The sequence below is a fragment of the Ciconia boyciana genome, chromosome 2 (assembly GCF_034638445.1).
Source record: "Ciconia boyciana chromosome 2, ASM3463844v1, whole genome shotgun sequence".
Taxonomy (NCBI): Eukaryota; Metazoa; Chordata; class Aves; order Ciconiiformes; family Ciconiidae; genus Ciconia; species Ciconia boyciana.
The window spans coordinates 141,839,200-141,862,175 of record NC_132935.1 but is presented as its reverse complement, the minus strand read 5'-3'; the positions used below and the strand labels follow the sequence as shown (position 1 = coordinate 141,862,175).

General features: G+C 41.7%; 2 protein-coding genes across 3 annotated transcripts in view; one reads left to right on the top strand and one right to left on the bottom strand.

Moving 5' to 3' along the window:
- The window catches only part of LOC140648377 (probable acyl-CoA dehydrogenase 6), a 95,512-nt gene extending 81,950 nt beyond the window's left edge, over positions 1-13,562 (top strand). Inside the window, exons 7-9 of the mRNA XM_072854256.1 lie at positions 2,895-3,056; positions 3,211-3,361; positions 11,827-13,562. Coding sequence (XP_072710357.1) covers positions 2,895-3,056; positions 3,211-3,361; positions 11,827-11,917 — 404 coding nt within the window. The 3' untranslated portion in view covers positions 11,918-13,562. The remainder of the gene's footprint in view (positions 1-2,894; positions 3,057-3,210; positions 3,362-11,826) is intronic.
- Positions 13,563-14,838: 1,276 nt separating this feature from the next.
- Positions 14,839-22,209, bottom strand: BET1 (Bet1 golgi vesicular membrane trafficking protein). Of its 2 annotated transcripts, none has more exons than XM_072854254.1 (4): positions 21,992-22,209; positions 18,690-18,805; positions 16,630-16,686; positions 14,839-16,105 (listed from the first exon to the last, which is right to left on the bottom strand). In XM_072854254.1, exons 1-4 carry the CDS (start codon positions 22,008-22,010, stop codon positions 15,950-15,952), a joined length of 348 nt encoding a protein of 115 aa, XP_072710355.1. In that variant the 5' UTR covers positions 22,011-22,209; the 3' UTR covers positions 14,839-15,949. The 2 variants fall into 2 exon arrangements, with proteins under 2 accessions (XP_072710355.1, XP_072710356.1); XM_072854255.1 differs by having other exon boundaries at positions 18,708-18,805.
- Between the last annotated feature and the right edge of the window lie 767 nt (positions 22,210-22,976).

The following is a 22,976-nucleotide window of genomic DNA, read 5'->3' as shown; positions in this document are numbered from 1 at the left end:
GCATGTGCTGTCAGTTGAAACCCATGGGGCCAAGTTTGTCTGAGGATGTGGAGAACATTGTATGACAAAAGAGGAAACAAATATACAGGGGGGAAAAAAGTCCAGAGAGAAAATGAGTTTCACTGTTAAGAATGGCATTTCTCTGTACTTATATGATTGGCAAGGTATTGCGTGCTGTTATGTTGTAGAAGGCTGTTGGCAGTCATGGTATTCATGACGTGCTGCGTTTCGTTGCTGTTTGCTGCACAGCTAAGCTTTGCCATGTTAGAGCTATGCTCATAGCTCTAAATACCTGTAGTCATAGCATCACAGAATGGTTTGGGTCGGAAGGGACCTTAAAGATCATCTAGTTCCAACCCCAAAACATTCTTCCTTATGTTCAGTCTAAATCTACCCTCTTTCAGTTTAAAACCAGTGCCCCTTGTCCTGTCACTACAGACTCTGGTAAAAAGTCTCTCTCCGTCTTTCTTATAAGCCCCTTTTATATACTGAAAGGCTGCAACAAGGTCTCCCTGGAGCCTTCTCTTCTCCAGGCTGAACAACACCAACTCTCTCAGCCTTTCTTCATAGGAGAGGTGTTCCATCCCTCGGATCATTTTTGTGGACCCGCTCCAACAGGTCCATGTCTTTCCTGCGCTGAGGGCTCCAGAGCTGGACGCAGTGCTCCAGGTGGGGTCTCACCAGCGCAGAGCAGAGGGGCAGAATCACCTCCCTCGACCTGCTGGCCACGCTTCTTTTGATGCAGCCCAGGACTGTCCTCAGAAGATTTCCTCTGTCTATTTCTGTTTGCAAATGGCAGTTCCAGGAATAAGCAGAGGGGTGGTGATGGCAGCTAAGAAACAGGAGGGTGGATCAGCTGGGGCAGGAAGGAGGCAGTGAAGCAGAGAGGCGGACACTGTGAGAGGAGTTTTCTCAGGCCCCCCACTTCCAGCCCTGATGCGTGGTGACAGCCTGAGCAGAGATGGGACAAAACCCCTTCATGATCTTCAGCCCTTTTGCAAGCAGGGGCTGTTCTGTTCTTTCCCGCCCAGTCCTGCTCCTGCCTCCTCTTTGCTGTTTCCCGTCTCTTCTTTCCCTGGTGCTGGATGCTGGGAACCGCATGAGCCATGCTGGAGTACCTTGCTCTGACAGACCAACACAAGACTAATCCCTTGTCCTCATGCCTCCCACCTCCCTTCTGCTCTCCTAGCACTGGCATGTACTGTTTAGTTTCCTTCCCAGCAGCTCAGACTCGGCTGTATGCTTCCCAGGTATCAGTTTGGGGGCAAGGGACAAGAGATGCCTAGACACTTCTTGCTCTTTTTTCAGCATCTCTCAAGCTGGAGACCGTAGACATACACGTGAAAAAGCTGTTAGTGTTATTCGTGCTAGAGTGATGTGTTACATGGTCCCTTTGGAAGAACAGGGATGTTCCTCTGTACGAGAGATGACCCTGGAAACAGCAATTTATTTTCCTGTCTGGAAAACCAGCATTAGGGTAGCAGCATAGTGTATTAACACAGAAGAAATGAGGACATTATTGTATATGCTCTTTTGAAAAATAAGCATTGAAGCTAGTTGTTTGAGAAAGGAGGAGAAAACATTTAAGGAATGAGAAAAGCTGATCACCTCACTGAATGTGGGGACAGCACGTGAAAAATAGTGCTGTGTGGAAGAGCTGGTGAATGACCATGGCAGGGGGCAGTTGGTGGGATACAGAGTCTGCATATGAGAGCAGTATAGGGATGAAGTTTAAATAGAGGTGATCTTGAAAGCGACGCAGAAAGGAATATGGAAGCACACTAGGCTCCTGTAAGTAACTGTCATGTGAGAAACTAGCAGGTGGGAAAAAGGATTTTGTAGTTAGTCCAGGGCTTGGTTGTATTTTGCATTTAAGATTCAGAGTTTTGTGGTTTACATTCTAAATGTGAATGGATGTGGACATGCATATTTTGAAAAGAGAAAATGTGACCCTTCTTATACAGATGGATTTGTGAACTCTCTCCGTCTCCCTGCTGCTTGCCATAGTGACATGGGTCCACATTTGCCAAACAAAATTTTCCACAAATTCAGCACCTGCTGTTATCCTAGCTAAGCTGCAAGAGACTGATAGCCTAGCCCTTCACTTCAAGGCTGGTTTGCCTTGCAAAAGAAACTTTCCCCTTTTCTTCTTGTTTAAAACAAGGTATCTCTAAGTTTGCTCAAAAAGTAGCAATGAACTAGTTCTCTTGCTTTAAAGCAGTGCCTGCCATCTCTCTCACCTGTCTTCCAGCAGTATCCTATTTTGATTCTGTTTCCATGAGAAGCACGGTTTAGCATTTACTAAAAGTGGCTGTGAATCTTAATGTTTTTCCCTTCCTTTCTATGCTGGGATCTGATCACAGAATGCAGAGTGCTTGTGTTCCTTGATCTCTGAATAGGTTTCTGCCTTCTCCCTGAAAGCTTCCTTGAATTTACATTTCGACAGCATTCCTCAGTGAGCACTCTGTCTGCCTTCAGGTTTTCTCTCGGGATTGTGACAGACCTTCAGGACACAGGTAGCATGGAAAGCAGGAGTTGCCACAAGCTTTTGCTAGGGCCCCAAATGAGGCATTAAGGATAAAGTTTACATACTTGTCATTACATACTGCTCTCTATGACTTTCCTTCCCTCCTCCCCACCACCCCCCTTCACTCTCCTCTGAGTTTTGGCATTTTGGGGCTCAAATGAAATAGCAGTAAAGAGGTCTTCAAGGTACAAGGAAATACCAGGCTTTTTTTCAGAACTGAAACTGCACCCCAAACTGAGCGTATGGAATAATTTACTTTAGAAAACCTAATGTATTGTTTGTTCAATGTGAAAAAAACATATTTTTGAACAAGAAGAAAACAGATCTGGCTAAAATGATGTCTTGTTCTATGCTTTGATTCTTCAAGTCCTGACACCGCTGGAAACTGTAATACAAGAAACTATTGACTACACTCGCCAGCGGAAAGTGTTTGACCAGTCTGTCCTGCACAACCAAGCTGTGCACTTCCGCCTGGCCGAGCTGGCAACCGAAGTGGAGCTCCTTCGCTCGCTGCTCTACCGCACCGTTGGTGAGCTCCCACATCTGCCTTCCCAGATGTGCTTCTCTTCATGCAAAGAACGTTGTCAGGCTAAAGGAGCATGGGGAGGTGATTGCCAGAGAGGCAGGCTGTGATCAGTGACTCTGTGTGTATAACTGTGCTTTTTTATTCCTTTTTTTTTTAGCTCTCTATGTGGAAGGCAACGATGTGACAAAATTTGCTTCCATGGCTAAGCTAAAGGCAGGTCGTCTGGCCCGTGAAGTGACTGATAGCTGTCTCCAGTTTTGGGGAGGAATGGGATTCACCAGCGAGGTTCTGGTGAGCAGGTTTTACAGGTAAGCAAGTGAGTGGTGAAAACAGGAAATGGCTTTACTGAAATTTGGCCTCTTAAATGTCCCGCTAAAAGATCACCCACTTGAAAAGGGCACCGGTGTGAATGGTATTGTTCCACTGAATGGCATGTCACTGATGTACGTTGTGGATGCAAGGGCATCCACAGTCCCATTGACTTTGGGGTGACGTGTGAGTGAGTGTCAGGACGTAGGCTGACTATTCCTTTGCCAAATCTTGGCTTTGCACTACAACTGTGTAGTTTGAGCTACCCACAGGTTAGCTTGAATGTCAGCTGAAAGAAGTAAACCCCATGTTTTCCCTGATGGTCCTCTGGTACCTGCCAGACAATAGGACAAGGAAAAAAAGGGTAAGCCTACCAACAAGTGATTTTTTTTCTCTTTGCTCTTTGTTTGCCTGTAGTCTTAATTACAAGAACAGAACTAAAACAAAACAGAAGCTTTCTTCCAAAACCAAGGAAAATCAGCTTTACCTTTTTCCCCAAATAGAAGTGTGAAACTGGAGTTCACCACTAGGCTCCTGCAGTAGTCTTTTCTGATAGCAGTCTCCACCTGATTAGTCACACCAGATACCGTGTGACACATATGAGAGATCTAGCTGCTTCCAGCAAGTTGTTAGATCATTAAAATGGTACAGAGGCCTTTTTGCAAATTAACTGAAGTCCCTTCAAATTCTGCCATATATCTACTTAGAGCAAAATTCTCTCTAAGCAGTTTTCTTGGCAGCTGTTAGGAAAATTCAGGCCCCAGTGTTTCATATTCTGTAGAAGGACCAAAATGGAGCTTGCATTTTCTTGCAGTAACAGATTTCAGTTCAGCCCTTACAATACCTAATCAAAGGTTAGCAAGATTAGTTAGTGGTTCAGTTAGCTGAAAGTTTTGGTAAACCTATCTGTGTAAAGTGAGAGCAGAACACTTAAAAAAAAAATCTGTAAAAAGCTTGTTTCTTTTTAGTAGGTTGAGTTACTTTTTATATTTTTAATAGCATTTTATGAACAAGAATGCCATTGTGGTAAGTCAGAGAGATCCTCAACCTTTTTTGACTTGTGGATTCCTGAAATTTTCTGGTGAAGGTACAGGCTGGTATATGGTGGTGGTTTTAAGCCAGCTGTCAATATGATGGTTTTTCTTAGTTATTTCTTTCACAGCCTCTTCATTAGCAGCTAATGGTCCCTGGTGATGCAGATGTTAAAAGGTACCACAGTAGGCACTCTCAATAAAATGAATCCTTGTCTTGAAGTGCTTCCTGTCAGTCTAGTAATGTGTACAGATTAATGTGTATGTGCTTTTACATAGCTTTGATTTGTTTAGATGTCCTAGCCCAGTATATTATTGCTAACTGTGGGCAGGGCTTTTCTGTGTAAATTCCAGAGTACACCAGCAGAGTCACATTTTTCCGGAGAAGAAATCCAGAGTATTTCCTATTGGTATAAACTGTGTCAGCCGGCTAAAGAAACATATCTTTCTGCCTCCAAAACAAACACTGTTATAAATGAGGCTAAACATGGTGTGATATCTGTACTCTAAAATTTTCTGTGAATCAGTAAAATTCCATCATTGCGTAACCGTAAGCTCCAGGAGGAGAGAAGTAGAGTATTACCTAAATAACCAGTTACAGGTTCAAATCGGAATCTTGTTAATCTGTAACGATAAGCAAAGCAGCAACTTTCCTAAAGCCGTTCTTTTTTGTACAGAAGTCTGAGTAACCATTCACGTCACTGTGATGTTTGTCAAGTAGCGAGCAGCATAACTGCACAGCATGACATCTACTCATAGCGTACAAAGATCTTTGTAGCATAATCCTTAACAAGTTTCCAAGGAAATGTTAGTCTTTGACACATGTCAGGCTGTTACGCCTCAAAGAGCGCACAGCATAGCGCATGGCTAGTGCATGAAGTCTTTGAATTGTAGTTGTTAGTGTTGGTGGGGAGATAATAAACAGACCTGGCACAAAACTGTCTGCCAAATTACTTCATTCACATCTGTCATTTTAATCATTAGTCTTTTAAACTTTGTAGAACAACTGACTTTTCTAAAGTGCAGTATTCTTTAGAAGGCGTAAAGATAGCTGTTTTACCGTGTAGGTGCCTATACTGGGCTGATTTTATATACGTAAATGTCTCATTTTCAGTTGTAGGGATTCTGAGAAGGAGAATGGGCTTGAAAAAAAGTTTTGAGCCCAAATATCAAAGGGTTTAATAGAAAAATACAAGCCAATATAAAAAACAATAAGAGTGGACTTTCCAGACTTTACCCTACTAGCAGGATTCTGGAGAAGGAGAGCGCCAGACTGGAGTTGTGTGTGTTTATTTTTCTCTCCCCTGTATGAAATACCTCAAAGACATCATGACTTAGGAAAAATCAATTATGGGACAATAATCTATATGAAAGCCCCAGGTTGTGAGAGATCAGAGGGAGGAAAACTTTTTGTAGCAAGTATATTGCAATTTTTCAGACTTCATAATGTGAGTTTTAAAAAATTTCAGGTAGTGATCTACGTATTTTAATAGCAATTATGTACACTTCAATTGTTGTAAGAAGAACTTGTCTGATCTTCTTAAAAAAGTTTGGGTTTTTTTTAAATTAAGATTGTTTCTAAGTACTAAACACTGTGTCTAACTGCTGCCAGTTCTTACAAGCTTTACTCTTGTGGGGTGTGATGGGGAGAATGCAGTAATTTCTTTACTTGCTGCATTGTGAAAGCAGTAGTGAAAGAGACTTGAGACTTGAGAAAGACTTGAGAGGGCAGTAGTGAAAAATATTGATTGACTACTCATGTGAAATAGATAAAGTGTAAACAGCATTGCAAATGCACATAGCTGCAGAAGGAAAACAGCTTTCTTTTTTTCCCTCAACTGTCACCTAGGTATTGCAATATGAAGTTTTATTTGTAATTCAGCATAGCTAAAAATCAAACTTCTATATAGTTTTAAGTGGAATTTTTTTGAATAAGTAATGCATTTCCTTCTAAATTATTTTTTTTATTCCTCACATGTTTAAAAAGTCAGTTGAAATATTTTATTCAGTTTCATTCTTTATTTCTTTTTTATGTTCTTTCATTCTTTACAAAACATGTCTAAGCTAGAATGAGTCTAGACAATTGTGGGCTTTTTAGTCAGTCTTTGTCATTATCACAATTTATAGTTGTACCGAACGAAATGAAACCTATTAATTTCTGCTGACAAAACCAATTTGCTTTGAAGTCAGTAGCTAACTGTTGGGACAAGACTTAACGATTCCTCAGTCATCTGTGAAAATAAATCTGTAGTTTCAACCCTTTTCTGCAGAGGTTTTGAGACAGATGCCTGTCTACCACTTTGGTTGACTTTTATGAGTACCTTGAGAGGGAATTTAGGAGACGAAGCACATGACATCTAGCTCTAATACGGCAAATCAAAGTAGGTGACTGTACAGTGATGACTTCAATGCAGAGCTACGCTCCAGAGCAGGCCAAGGTGATGCCCACTCCTGGTCAGCTGTCCCTTCAAAATGCCCCTCAGGGGACACAGGCAGGGCCATGCGAACTGGCAGGCTGGTGGCTGGGATGTGCCAGCCTGGCTGGAGGGCTGCTGCTGCTGCGGCGGGTGGTATCAGCTCAAACTTCTCCCTCTGGATCAAAGTCTCCTTTAGCTGCTGCTTAATTTGGCCAGCCTACAAGCAGTCTATCTGAGTCTGAAGATGGGAGAAGTCACAAAATATTAAACTTGAGGGTACATCAATATATTTTGTAGAGAAAAATCTTGCCAGTAATACAACTTTAAAATAATAATTGTGAGAAAAAAGGGTAAACGTTTTGTAATCAAGTGCAAGTTGTACTGAAGGGAAGCAGTGTGTAAATGGCCTTCTGGGAAGCAGTGATTCTCTGAGCCACATAAACCTTGGGAAGGATTTACCAATGGCCTCCTAACCAGGGAAGCAATGAGCAGCATCTCTGAGGGACTGCTGCCATGAAGCCAGAGCTGGAGTCACCAAAACTTGCTTTCTTCCTGCCTGACCGGTACTGATCACTGCCAGAAAAGGGAAAGAAAATGACTTAGTTTGTTTTCTCAGGACTTTAAAGTTATGTGAAGACATCTGCATTGAAGATAGATAGTGCAGCAGGCTCCTCTCAGGTTGTTTGTGAACAGAAACGGCTTTTTAGATCCAAACACCGTATGGCTTTCAAGAGGAAAATGTAGCGTAGAGCAGCTGCCTGAGCAGGCACAGCTTCTCAGCTGCAGGTAGTAAATGGTAGTGGGATGCACAACTGCAAAGACCATCACGTTTTATAAGCTTGAGGCTAGAGACAGGTGTAGTGTGCCATTAGCTGTGGCCTTAGTGCCTATTTAGGACGTTACAATGTCAAAAGCTTTACACGCACTCACTACGAGATAGGTACCTGTGCCTGCTTCATGGCTCGTGAAATCACACCCAAGGGAGAGTCAAACTGGAGCAAGGACCAGCCTGCATTTTCAGGATAACCGGGACCAAAAGGTTGTTGTGGTTTAGCCCCAGCCGGCAACCAAGCACCATGCAGCTGCTCGCTCACTCCCCCCTGGTGGGATGGGGGAGAGAATCGGAAGAGCAAAAGTAAGAAAACTCGAGGGCCGAGATAAAAACAGCCCAATAGGCAAAGCAAAAGCCGCGCACACAAGCAAAGCAAAGCAAGGAATTCATTCACTACTTCCCATGGGCAGGCAGGTGCCCAGGCACCCCCAGGAAGGCAGGGCTCCACCACACGCAATGGCCACCCGGGAAGACAAACGCCATCACTCCAAATGTCCCCCCCTTCCTTCTTCTTCCCCAGCTTTATATACTGGGCATGACCTCATATGGTATGGAATAGCCCTTTGGTCAGTTGGGGTCAGCTGTCCTGGCTGTGTCCCCTCCCAGCTTCTTCTGTGCCTGGCAGAGCATGGGGAGCTGAAAGTCCTTGACTAGTGCAGCAACAACTAAAACATCTCTGTATTATCAACACTGTTTTCAGCACAAATCCAAAACATAGCCCCATACCAGCCACTATAAAGAAAATTAACTCTATCTCAGCTGAAACCAGGACAAAGGTTCACAGGCAGGGTGATGGACACGGCTTGGCTTGTGCAAAACAAGGGCTGAATGGCGCTCTGGATGCAGAGAGGTCAACACCAGCCAGAAGAGGAACGTTAAACTGAAGGACTGTAGCGGATTATACTAGTCAGGAACACTTTCAGGCTGTAAATTAGAGGGTTCCTGATCATAGGAACAACTTTGTTATGTGACAGCCTTCAAATTAGGATAGTCCAAGATTAAAGGGAGCTTGTTTTTTCTCACTAAAGCAGTGCTTGATACATTTCTGAAGGAAGTTACATGATACGGTACCTATGGAGATGGGAAACTTTGTTTTATGATGTGGGGGGTTCTTTTTGACCCTTTTGCTACCTAACTAGAAATTACTGATAACCTGGATTGAGTTTGGTGGGTGAGAAGGGTTCCTCACCCTCCCTCATATATACAGTTTTTTAACTCGGCATTCAAGAAACGAATATTTTTTTAACCCATTAAAAAATGGATTGCTTTTTAACATTTATATCTCTTGATTTAGTTGAGCAGAGTAAGTCTTATCATCTACAATTGATGTTTCAGGTGCATGGAGTTTCCTGAATGAGAGGAAGCTCTTTGCAGGGAGTGTTTTGTGGGGCGAGAACACAACGGTTAGGATTTATCTCTTGCCTCAGGTAAACTCCCACTCTCTAAGGAAAACAGTATTCAACGAGTGGCTAGAGGTTCGGTGCCTCAAAACGACACCTTTACGTAGCTGTTTGGTGCGTTGCAGGCCGGTTCCTCACTGTCCTTGATCAGGGTGAAGCCACCAGAGGCCGGTGCTCACCTCGGCAGGGCTGCAGGTACCGCAGGATGTGCTGCTCTGTCATGGGGGCAGCGGCAGGGCGACTGCGGGATCGGAAAGCAAAGCGTTGCTGTGCCAGAACAAAAGCATTCCAGGGATAGCCTACCTAAAGCAATACAATTCTAATATTTTTATATATTGAAGTATTTATATGCTGTATTAATAATGCATTAATGATATAATATATCAAACCATAAACTTACAATAAATAGCTGATATACAAGCTTACTTTACTATCTTCCCCAGGTTCCTCACAGAGCTCCTGGCAGGATAGTTAGTCCCGAGGTTTTGTTTTCTTACACTGAAAGCAAGTCTCTTTCCCAGAAGAGGGCTGCTAGATTAACATCATTCAAGTCCTTTGTCATCTCGACCCTCTTAAACTAGGTAAACCTTCTGTCTTGTCTCTGTGAGGAAGAGATGGGCATTAGTTGCCTGCCTGTAGATTCTGGAGGAAATACTCCTTATCTCACCCATAGAGACAAAAATATTATCACCGGCAATTTTGTAAAGACACACAAACACATGTGAAAGGTGTTTTGGTGTTTTTTAAGATCTAGTTATGTAATGGCTATATAATAACCCAACATGTCTGTCACACACCAGCAAAGCCAGATCTTACCACTGCCTATTTATAACTTCATATAAACAAGCCACATGTGTCCAGGATTCCTGCTGCAAATGGAGGGCTTTAATCGGCATCACAGAGGAGTTCTGAGGATTAATTACTTACTCTTGCTACAGTGCTGTGAAGATGCAAGAGGCTAAGCATTGGCAGGGGCCTTCTGCAGCTTGAAAAAGCAGATGGCACCGCAGCACGAAGAACAAGTAACCTACAATTCTTCCAGCTCTGCTGCCTTCAACAAGGCCCATAGGAAGGTGGGGAATCTCCAGGTGGTTGAATTAAGTAGAGGTAGTTTAGCAGAACTGTTTTAGTGTTTTGGGGTTTTTTCTTTTCCCCAAGGAGAAAAGAAATTTGTGAAGAAAATTGCTTAAGGCTGCAGTAGTTTGCAATCGGGCTAGCACAGGGAACTTAGGCAATACTGTTAGGGATGACTCAGTGATATTAATGGCAGTTTTTAAATGAGTGCGATTAGAAATATCAAATCAAAAGTAAATAAGCTTGGAGCAGCCATTCATTTTTAAAGCAGAGAAGCTTTATATACTATATAATACTATACTATAATACTATATAATACTAATACGGATTATGCCAGATCTCACATAGCCATTAGGGAGATGTTGTGGTTTAGCCCCAGCCTGCAACTAAGCACCATGCAGCTGCTCGCTCACTCCCCCCTGGTGGGATGGGGGAGAGAATCAGAAGAGTAAAAGTGAGAAAACTTGTGGGTTGAGATAAAGACAGTTTCATAGGTAAAGCAAAAGCCGCGCACACAAGCAAAGCAAAGCAAGGAATTCCTTCACTCCTTCCCATGGGCAGGCAGGTGTTCAGCCATCTCCAGGAAAGCAGGGCTCCATCACGCGTAATGGTTACTTGGGAAGACAAACGCCATCACTCCGAACGTCCCCCCTTCCTTTCTTCTTCCCCAGCTTTATATACTGAGCATGGCGTCATGTGGTATGGAATAGCCCTTTGGTCAGTTGGGGTCAGCTGTCCCAGCTGTGTCCCCTCCCAGCTTCTTGTGCACCTGGCAGAGCATGGAAAGCTGAAAAGTCCTTGACTAGTGCAGCAACAACTAAAACATCTCTGTATTATCAACACTGTTTTCAGCACAAATCCAAAACATAGCCCCATACCAGCCACTATAAAGAAAATTAACTCTATCTCAGCTGAAACCAGGACAGGAGACCAGGACGCTTTTGGTTAAAAAACTTGAATGAAAACGTACCTTTTCCGTGCAGTTCTCCAACACCTCATGTACTGATTGACTAATACTCTTTTTACCACACAGTTAAGCAAAGTTAAGTGCTGCAACACTTTTTGCTGCTGGCCCTCCAAAAGCTCCTTCCTCTCCTAAAATTCAACTGCAGGCTTAGGCACCTTCAGCTTTGGCAAAGGAACACCAGGGATGTTGCGGGCAGTGTTGCAGACCATCTCACCAGGAGGAGGCAGTGGATGAGGTGTTCTGCAGACAACTGGTGTTAGGGTGTAACGTGTAGGTCATTTGCACAGGCAGTCCAGCAGAAAACCCTGGGAAGAGCCTGCGATGCTTTATATGCCAGTCCAAAGTGATCAGACCTAAACAGAAGACTGTATGGAGTTCAGCTGCAGGAGGTCTGGCTGGGCTTAAGCACGGGCAGTTGTATGCTAGGAGAGGTTTTAACTTATTTCAAGATGAAAATACAGTGTTATGCCAAGTTAAAGTTATTTTTGAAAGACTCTGAAAATTGGATGTGCCAAATTATATCTTAAGCCTTTTGATTTTGAATTAGCAACAGTACACAAAAGGGTATTTACGATGCTGACAACACATTTGTCCACACCATGTATGTACTTCTGTAACAAGAGGTTTCAATGTAATAAAAGCAGCTCCATAATAAATGCATAGAATAAATGGGTATGTACAGTTCTGTACTTGTTCCATCAGTATAGCATGCAAATGTTTAAATCTACTCTTTATTTCTACAGAGACTTGAGATTAATGTCAATAGGAGCTGGTACAGATGAAACTATGCTTTCTATCATATGCAAATACATGGAAACACTTCCAAGCAAGTGATGCATTTCCACTCTTCCTTGAAAATTAAGCAAGCAAGAGCATGGTAACATGAAGGTAACAGTCAGTACATGTTTCAAGGGTAACGTAAGTAGAAGACATAACAGTAATTTTGCCAATGAACTGCTTATCAGGGTCTTTGACCATTATCATTCTGCGTGTTCTCCAATATCCAATTTCTGTTGATACAAAGCAGTCTGAAAGCACATGGCCTCCTGCAAATTTTTTTCCCTTTTTTCAGTAGGTTACTTTTTGGGCAGGTCTAGTGATCCACACTAAACACCCAGAAAAAAGTCTTCTTTAATCACGGTGTACCTACATTTTAGAGCATCTAAGCCACCAATTAAGAAACATAACTTCCATATGGATACAGCTATGATTTCACTAGTAGCCTAATCTAATTTCAGTGTAACTTTGCTTTCAAGATCAATAATCAAGGCACAAATTATTCCCTTCCATACTCAAATACTGGAACAGTGATTTTGCTCTCAACTACAAGTACCTTCCCTATCTTTCAATTTCAGCAAGAAATCACCAAAATGAGCTCTGTCATCTTTGCCAAGTTCACATCGACTTGTACTACACTCTTGTCATGGATGTTTGGTGGTGGGAGTGGGGGCTGATTTTTATTTGTAGAATTCTACAAACAACTGTTTAATTGTATCTGAAGCTTTTGGATGCCTGAACTTCAGCAGTAAGGTATCGCATTTTGTGTGTCATTATTAAAGATTAAAAAAACCCACATGTTAATATGAAAATTGTGTGTTATTACTTTTGAGATGGTACAATTTATGTTATATGCCACACATCTTAAACCAGAAGTGTATACTAAGTATTTTCAAAATTACTGTGATTTGTTACATAAAAAGTCTCACTGAAATATACATCTGCTATGATAAGCATAAATTCTTAATTTGATCTTCTTTAAATCTTATTCTTTACGTTTACTTGCATATCAGCCATACATTCAAAACCAACATCAGCAACTCTTCCTAAAGCAGCCGTTTAGGTCAGAAGAGACAACCTGCCTTATTGCAAAAAAAAAGCTTCAGTGGACTTTTCCTTGTAACCAACTGGATGTGTTAAGCATTTTCTAAAGAATCCCCATGATACTGTAACGTTAATGGTTTGGTAGTTAAAAGATGTATTTTCTTCCACCTGGAAATAATCTGTATGGTTGCTAGGTAGAGTATAAGTTACATTAAATTGAGAAAACACAATATATAAATATTGTGTAAAAATTACGTACCAGATTTCAAAACCAAGAATAAACATAACTGCAGTATTCCTACGCAACTGCTATTAACTGCAACTTTGTAAAACTACAATTAAATGCTACCAGTATTCTTCTGTCATATCCACTGCATAGTGTATTCTAATTCTACAGGATCACACTATAGCATCCTGAAATCTTGCTAACTATTTGTGAATCTTAAGGACTGTCAGAGTAATACTTTTCTACCAGAAAATTGCCAGTAAAGTACAGATGCTTAGGAAACTAAGGCTGCAACGCATGGTTTCCACCAATTGCCATTCCCCTTCCCAAGTGAAATAAATACTCTCAAAGCAGTTTCACCTTTACATAATTCACCTTAACCATTCTAAGCAAACTTGCAGGATTTCAGTTCAGATTTTAAACTGAAAATTGACCTTTTACTGGAAGTGAAGAAAGGGAAATGTGCTACATTCTGTACTTGCTCCAAAAGTAAAATAACATAAAAACATACAGAAATATGTCACAGTTTTGACTATGTAATTTCCAGTTACCTTTCAGTTCAGGAAGTTCATGTTAAAAGACCCTAATGGAGTTGTGTTTTAGCACTTAATTAAAAAAGCCCTTATGTGTTTTCTAATAGAGATGTAGAAAGTTGTTGTTTGGAGGCTTCATATATTCCTTGTGCTTAAGCCTTCTCCCCATTTCCCACCCTATCTAGACAACTACAAAAAAATTCACAACCCTCCTTAAATGAAGAAACACAGAAAGGAAGACATAGGCTTAAGATTCCCTGCCCAATTTATTTCCCCTCACTCCTCTGCACTGCTGAAGAATGGGGGCAGGGAGGGGGGGAAGAAGAGCTAGTTCCTATTCTGCATTAATTACCTTTTAATCTGGTTTGACATTTAAAATTAAAATCCTGTTGGTTTTATACATGATCTGAAGGGCTGGTAAAAGATTTTTACCACTATGTGCTCTGTCAAGACTTAAGGGACACCCGTGCATATTTTTCAGAACAAAGGAAATGTATCGGCCATATAACTAACTGCATCCACCCATTTTTCTACTTTATATTAGGTAGTTAAAAACTTCTTCCATTTATTAGTATGACAGATTAATTGCTAAAAAAAAACATGGCTAGAAATTGTTCAGACACCATGTTTAACAGCCAGAAATATATTTCTAGAAAATGATCAACTATCAGGGGCATGTGGTTGTCAAACAGTTATATCAGTAATTATCATCTCACTTGTTAGGTACCTTGCACTCTATTCTCTCATTAAAATTATACAACCGCATCAATTTTGGATGGCAAACTATATCCTATTGACTAGCTTTGGGAATGCTATACTTGTTTAACAAGCCTAGCAATTCTCATATAAAGACAATGCATTACCCTGGTGTTAGTACTTAGATGTTCTGTTATTTGTAGAAGTATTGTAGACCTTTCACCAGTCAAAGATTAAATCAGCTAGAAATATTTGGGCTTTAATTACTTTTACACATTTCTTTGTGAGTGTTTTGTATAAGTGATTCACATGTCACACTTCCATTATATATGAAATCTAACATGAAAGAAATGTAGCATACACCTCCATTTCTTATTTTAATAGTGCTCCCCACACAAGTATAGCCCCTTAAATGCAGTATTTCCAAAAAATACACCAGTATTCTACAGTAGAAAAGAATGTATATAAACAACACTAGCTAGAATACTACAGAACACTTTATTTGTCAGTTTATAATTAGTTATTAATGGCAAGATGCTATACAGTATTTCTAGAAAAGTTTTTCAAAAATTGTAAGCGCAATTTCAATATCCAGGAAACTTAATTTTTTAAATGTTCAACTCAGCAATGTAATAGCTTCAACTGTTAGAAACTATTTGGTGAGCCAAAGCTAAGTCTTCAAAATAAAAAACCTTAACATGACAGCACCTCCAACAGGTGCATCATAATATACTTTTATATAAAATTCAAAATATCTGACCTCATATTTCAGATATCATGCAGTGTAGATCTAGGGATCATCACAGATTGAACAGTAAACATACTAATGGTAAAAGTTCTAGTGATTCAATGGAATCATTAAGTTGTAGATACTTTAAATATAAAGAAAACATTTGTACTATGTCCATTTTGGTTGATCCCAATGATCAAAGGCATTTGCTTAAAAGAGTAGATGTGTAAGCATGACTTGTCACATTTAAGTAAAAAAAAAAAAAAATATCCAGTTTTAAGTAACTTCTCCCCAAAACACAGTTTAAGCTACTTAAACACACATACTATCAGACCTATCCACAAAAATAGTTTTTGGGGGTACCACTATTACATGTGTTAGCTTCAGGCCAGCCTTTTAAAAATCCACAGATAAAACCAGTTTAGAAAGATCTAAATATTCGTCATGCTTTTGCAACCTAGGAATTACTATATGCCTGAAACTGGAGCTCTAATTTAGAGCATGGCCCAGAACGAAATGCAGAATGAGTCAGTCTTGTAATTCTGCAGTTACTTCATATCCGAACAATCGTTGTTTTCTGTATTTCTTTAAATTGATTCTAAAACTATTTTCCCCTAAAAAACCAATCTACTATGCTAGCAGTTTCTGCATATTTACATATAATCCCCCCAAAACAGGGGATGATGGGAAAAATTCTGATACATTAAGAACTATATATAACATTGCATTAATAGTTAATGCAATTTACAACAATTTCACTGTGTTTTATCAACAGAATATGCCACTTCAGATCAATGTCTTCATTAATTAAGACTGCTTTTTAGTTGAAATTACACAATTTAAACCGAAGGTAACATGCATCACCTCAGTTTAATAATCCAGTATATTACAAAAAAAACAAACAATGCAAAGAGCATCATGTAGCACAATAGCTTTGTCTGGCTTCCTCTGGAGAGTGTTCTCAGTCTGCCCATAGTTGCACCTAGAAGTCCACCCGCAGAGTCAAAATCATTATCCTACATTTAAAAACAAACAAACAAAACAACAAAAAACATTACTCTGAGGAAAAAAGATTACCTCTGAAGCTTGCTAAGTGTAGTTTTTCCTGTTTTTTCTAATTTTTGAAAACTAAAATTATTTCAGAGGCAGTTTCTGAAAATTAACCAGGAAGAACTTTCGCGCATTTATCCAGATGGACGCAAGCAAAAAAGGCATTTCTGACTTCCTTATTTTTTGCTTCCCTCTTCTATTCTGAAATACATTTAAATATAGAACTGCCTTTTTAATAATGCTATACATTTGCTAATTGAAAACAAATAGTTGTATCTGAAGTATAAAGACCCTGGTTATGCTTTGGAAGTAATGCATTTGCACATCTAGCTTTTTGAACAGAAGTATTGCTGCTGAGCTAATCACATTTTACAGTCAACAATAAGCTGTCAATATTTTGATACAAATGTTCATACTAAAGGAATGGTTTACGTTACTAACTTCTTAATCTTGCCCCATATTTAAAGAAAGTTAGTGACTAAACACTTACCATTTCTGATAACATTTTATTTTGGTTTTTAACTTCTGTTCCAATTTCAATGGAAAGCTATTAAAAAAAACCCAAAAAGTATTAAATATGACTAATCAGTTATACATAGATTAGAGAAACCAGTCTAACATACGTGACGTGACTAGCATTTCCCCAGGTAAAATGTGAAAACAGTACCTGGTATTTTCAAAAAACAAAATAACATGCACAGTATTCTGTCAATAACCCTTAAGAAAGTAAATATTTGTCATTTGACTAGATGAGTCTAGAGAGTCACAGAAGGTACTCAATGCTCCTCCTCCCCTTTTCTCCTTGAACAGAGAATTTCTTATTAGAATTATTGCATGGACTTTCAAAAATTCAAGGTCTAGTCAAGTCTAAGTAGCAATTACCCATTTCCTGGAACAACTGTTAAAACTACTGACACACAGCACAGACGACCACGAGCACTCTTTTTGACTCAGTGTCGCTGGAGTCGACACCTATAACCTGCTAACTCATCTCTTGACAAGTTGCTGCTAAGCTATAAATGGGAATGTCTTTTGTGAATTTGTCTATTCCTTCTCTGCTTTGTGTCATGAAACAGCAAGGGCACAGCAGGACAAGGAGGCCAGTTGCATATGCAAGTGAGAGTCACTCCAGAGGTAGTAACCAGGGTCAGCAACAGCCTGGTGATCACCCAGAACATCCACAGCGATGAGACAGGTCCAAGGTCAAGCCAGAAAGTCAAGTCTGCAGGTTAGGGTTGGAATCAGGGAGGGTGTGAGACCAGGAGCAGACAGAGCTGCAACACAGCTGCAATGTAGCAAAGGCAGGGGCCAGCCAGGAGAATCTCAGCTTAAAAGCCGCTCCCAATTGAAGTAAGGGAGAACCCCCACTGAGGCTTCTTAGCAGCTCTTCCTCCGTAACAGTTCTTAGCAGCATGCTGGCCTTGAACAACCAGCTCAACTCCTAGAAGGGAGGGAAATGTGCTCCAGGCCCTGATGCTTTGGATTAGCCAAAACCCGTATGTTTTTTGACAGAACCTAAATCTCATTATTTCTTACTGCTGCATTTCACCACAATCTATCATCAGGTCAAGAGTGAAACATGAGGCTTCTAGGAAGATTATTCCATACTCCAAGGTCATTACGTTGCACTAGAAGATGCAATTGCAGAAGGAGCACACATGCTATTCCATGCACACATGCTACAACCACACTATAGACACCCTGGGACACTGGTTTGAAATATAACATACCAGAGAAGGAGACGAGAAATTAAATTCTGTAACAAAGGTCAAAGCTTTTCTTTTCACCTCCTTAACTTATTCTGAATTATTTAGGTGGATAATTTCTTAATTTAAACCCAAGTTTTTATTTTCTATTTGAGACTAAACAAATTACTTTTAAGCAACAGGATATTATTAGCAATAGGAATTTGAATGAGTTTAGGCCTAAGAATTCATTGGCTTGTACGACATACACAGAAACAGCACCTATTGCTAAGAATGTATTTTAAAAATATCTTAAGTTGTTAAGAAAAAAACCCCACACAATTTTAATCACAGAGCTGTCTTCCAGTTGGACTTGCTTGAAAGAAGTCCTCATTCTCTGGAAGGAATCAGAATCATTAAAACAACAGATTTCTCTTTCAGAGTATATTGGCATGCTATTTCTAACAGCCGTTTTCACATTACAGATTTATCAGCAGATACAGCAGAAGCTGATGAGCCACAATGATAACACCAAAAACAAGTAATCCATTTTCTTAAATGAACCTGAGACAGTTTACTGACCTACACTCAAAATTTCTAGTTTCTGCAGGGACACTAATTCATTCTGTGGGACAATAAGCCATAAGTAACATCACAGCTGTCCTCAAGATCAGCAAAAAAGGACACCTCTAGCTAAAAATCTGATTAAGGGAAGAGTCAGTTATACAAATGAATGATTATGGATTTTGGTTGACAGTAATTATTTCTTGTATTAAATTTATGTTTTAAACTAAGTCTTCTGCTTCACTGGTCCGTATAATTTAGCTCAATAAATATGACAATACCACTATAATTAAATACTTACTGATTTAATGGCACTGACTTTTGTACGCAGACTTTCTGTTAACCTTTCGTTTTCTTCTTCATAAACACTGTATCCACTATTAGTATAGCCATAGTTACCCGTAGGTGCTCCGTCGCCTATAAACACAAGAGTCAGCAGTTAGACAGAAAAAACCACTGGAGCAAGTGCTCTTCACATTTAAATGGAAAGCACTCTTTCCATTTAAAAATGCATTTCCTTAATGTCACCCTTGGCCATCGGGAAGAGGCACCGCATGTTCCCAATATAGAGATTCAACCTTTTTCAAATGTGTCAGTTATCTTTCAATATGCAAATCAAAGGCCGAAAACTGAGGAATGGTTGTAATTTAGTACTATAAAATTTTTCCCCACATAATGTTTTCAGATTACTTCTATGGAAATCAACCTGGGCATTACATGGAGATGTGAAGGGAGCATTGAGGCTGCTACATAGAGCAGTAAACCTAACTCGAAATAGGAAAGTTGAGATCATTCTCTAACAAAGACAAATACCATTTGATCACACCTGCATTTAAAGGAGAGAGCATACTCTGATCCTTACATGTATTTCTCTACAAACAAGACCTCAGATGAGAAGCCAGGCCTCTGAGCAGAACACTGCCACTTCTGTCACCATTCTGCAGTTCTGTTCCCACTCCTGCCTTTGCTTTTTGGGTGACGGAGCTTCAGGACTGTTATCCAGACAACTGACTCCACAGAGTGAGTGGAGCAAAAGGGAATGAAAGCTCCTCAGCTCCACACATTCGCTTCCTCCAACCTCTAATAAAGATCTCCTACAGACAACACTTGGACAGCAGCACGGGCACAGGAGAATTAAAGCCATGTCCTGTCTAGACAAAAATCAGTCTTAGGCTTCAAATCAAAGATTTGAAACCAAAGAAGAGAGACCAAGACTGAGAAAGGCAAACAGAAAAGAACTATTATAAGCTTTATGATAAAGATCCTACTGGATTAATTCAACTAGGAATCCAGCTATAACATTAATATTTATATGGCTAGTCAGAATGCCACACTAAAATTGTCTGAATGCCTTTGGTTAATTCCTCTTCAATGCAATTTAAAGATTTTTGTGTTTGGGCGCCTTTTTTCTTTTTGAGGGAAAAAGGAGAGAAGAGAGACACCAACCATATTCATAGATAAAGCTCTGTCTCAAACAGTTTCACTGTATGCTTGGCATACATAACATTAAGATTTTAAAAGAAAGAATTAGGATGCTACTTTCATAATAGTTATCATTTATATTAACCCATAATGCTGTTCAAGTGTAAGTAATAACAATTTTTTAGTTTGTACTTGTCCACTGTTTTAATGTTATTCTATAAATTAAGCTAATGACAAATTCTCAACAAGACTGTGTGAAATGTATGTTTCCATTTCATCACAATGAGAGTCAAGAAGTTCCCCCTCCCCCCAATCAAAAGTACCAATATAGGAAATTGACTAAAATGACATAATTTGGAAAGTCAGGTTGTTCCCTTTGTCTTGTTTTACAAAAGCACCTAAGTACAGTACTTCCTACCAAGTGACGCACAAGTTTGAATATGTTTATAAGTTAATATACCATATAGCTTCAGGCCAAAATACCGTAACTATGGTTATTACATAGACTGTGTCATAAGAGATGTGAACAACTGCCCCAAAGCTTTTAAATGGGCACAGCCACTTCTGTATATGTAACAGAAGGCACTAGGTAGAAGCCTGGCTACTACTGTTTTCAGGAAGGACAGAAACTTCAACATGGCAGTTCCATGGGCTGTCTTGCAACACTGTTCACTGACAGGACATGTAATGTGGACAGGACCATAACATAATCACAGGCTAAAAAACAGGTACCAGGTAGCTGGTGCCCACAGCAGAAATACTGGTGCCCAGCTTCTATTTCCAGCCTACTACATAAAAAGGAATTCTAGACTGACAGTTGAAATGTCAAGGGAAAGCAGCAAATTCTATGGCAACTGATAACAGCTATAATAGACATTCACGTCTTCTGTTTGACCTTCCAGCAGGTTTTTTAAGAAGTAGCTTCAGGATGTTCCTTAAAGCACTGTTTTCCAGAGGCATGCTAAAAGAAGGCATGCTCTTTCCCCTGCACTCCCTTCCATAAACAGACATCACTTCACTTTTTCAGAAACAGCATACTGACCTGGATGGCCTTCAGTCTAACCCCTCTCAGTTCACACCCAAGAGCAAGCTGTTAGTCTGACAAAGGAAAGGACTGAAGACCTAAGCATTATCAAATGCCCACCTTTTTATGATAAACATCCCAACACCTCTCTTGATCTAGTAAGAAGCATATCCAAGACTTGTTTTATCTTGTGGAAATACTATTACACAACACAAATCAAAAGTGTAGAAGTAAATCTAGGGTGCTGTTACAGACACACCTGGTTTAGCCACATGGCATTTATCAGCCCCTAAATATTCACTTTCTAGGAAGAAGTACCAGAACTCAGTCATAAACTTCTGAGGCATAAACATTACCTAAGCTTTACAGTGAGGTCACAGCACCTACACGGCTCTAGAACATGACGTGGGAGTTCAAAGTTTATAGTCATTGGTGTGGCTGCCGGTTGACTTAGGCTGCTGGGCCTAAGCTTCTCAAAACATTCAGCAGGAACTCTGCAAAGATTTCTGCCTTTGCATCAGATTATATTTGTAATAAATTTACAACAGTTATGGGTTTTTTTCCCCAAACATAGCAGGAAAACATACATAAGTACTAAAATTAAAAAACAACTGAGAATTTGGAAAGGACTCGACTGAAGAGTGACAAATCTGTCTATCCATGGAAACATGGCTCAAACTAACAGTGCGTTAGAACCATTCGTGAACGCAATTAAATACAAATCCCAGCGCTGCTCTGTAAGTCCAGCTGAGCTAAAAAGAGAAGAGAGACAGAAGCACGGGTAACGGACACAATACTTTTCCCACCCAAAGCTCCCGAGCTCTGCTGCAAGCCCACACCCATCGGCACAGCCCCTCACGCAGAGCCACCCACCCCCCAAAGCCCCTGCCCCGGGACGGGTCGGGCCCTGCCAGCCGGCTCCGGCAGCGGCTCCCACAGGCCCAGGCACAGCGCGGCCCACACGAGAGCACGGGCTGCCCGGGCCCGCCCCGCCGCGCTCTTCGCCCGCTCTCCCTCTCCGTTTAACCCTCCAGCAGCAGCCGAGGGTGCGCCACGCAGCCGCCGACCACCGCCGATGCCCCGCCAGGCCGGGCGGGTGTCGCGGCCCGGCCCGCAGGGGAGCTGCACCCCCCGCCGCCGAGCACCGCCGCGCTTACCCAGCCCCGCGCGCCTCATCGCTGTGCCCGGAGCTGCCGAGGGAGGAGGGGGAGGAGGAGGAGGATGGGAGCGACTCCCGCGCCCACAGCGCCTGAGGGAAGCGGGGCTCGGCGGGGCAGCCGCGGCCCAGCTCCGGCCAGGCCGCCCGGCTCATTCACCCGGGGAGCGCCACGACAGCGCTCCGCGCCGCGCGGCCCGCTGGGTACGGGGCTCCAGTTCCGTGCAGGGCAGGGCTGCGCGACCCGCGCGGGGGCTGATGGGGGCTGTAGTTCCGCGCCAAAGGCGGGGCGGCGGCGGTGCCGCTGAGGGGAGGCTCGTCCCGGCAGCGCCCCAGCGGCTGTGCGCGGCAGGCAGGCAGGGGTCGGGTCGGGTCGGGTCCCTGATACAGGCGGTCCCGTCCAGAGCCTCAAGCCTCCTCCAGCCTCGGGGGGCACGGTTCCCGTGGGCTGGAGCACGGTGTCTGCAGGGCCTCCCTGCAGCACCCCAAGGCATTGAACCAGCATGGTGTTTCCCAGGGGCAGTGTGACAGACCGTTCGGCCCACGCACTGTACGTGTGCCCAACAGGCCCTGAAAATGGCGTGCTTTACTAGAAGGGTAGGTTTCAGGGAGTTGGACTGTGAGGCGGTGGTTGCGGGGGGCAAAAGAAGGTGGCAGGCTAGCATCGCGGGCAGCCTGGCCACCAGCTGGAGCGGGCACTGGCAGAGCAGCTTCCTCCCTGCGCGGCCATAGGAGAAGAGCAAACGCTATTAAATGTAACCAGCCGTGAAGTTACTCAATACATTACCTATTTCAGCTTGCATTAAACTTTTAAGAATTGATCCTGAAAGGAAAAAAAAAATCTCTGCCTTCCTTTCAGGAGGCCATCAGTACATTATCATTTTATTTGGAAAGGGAAGATTCTCAGTGGTTGTCTTGTAACAGGCAGTCAAAACATTAAAATTCAGTGCTGAGTGGAGATTTACCACCTTTCCCCCGCCCCCATT

Bases quoted from the DNA above. Each gene is read 5' to 3' on its own strand.
- BET1 (XM_072854254.1), bottom strand. The intron at 16,687-18,689 runs GTAAGTATTTAA...TTTTTTTAATAG, and splicing joins AAGTCAGTGCCATTAAATCA to CTTTCCATTGAAATTGGAAC. The intron at 16,106-16,629 runs GTAAGTGTTTAG...TTTTAAATGTAG, and splicing joins ATAAAATGTTATCAGAAATG to GATAATGATTTTGACTCTGC.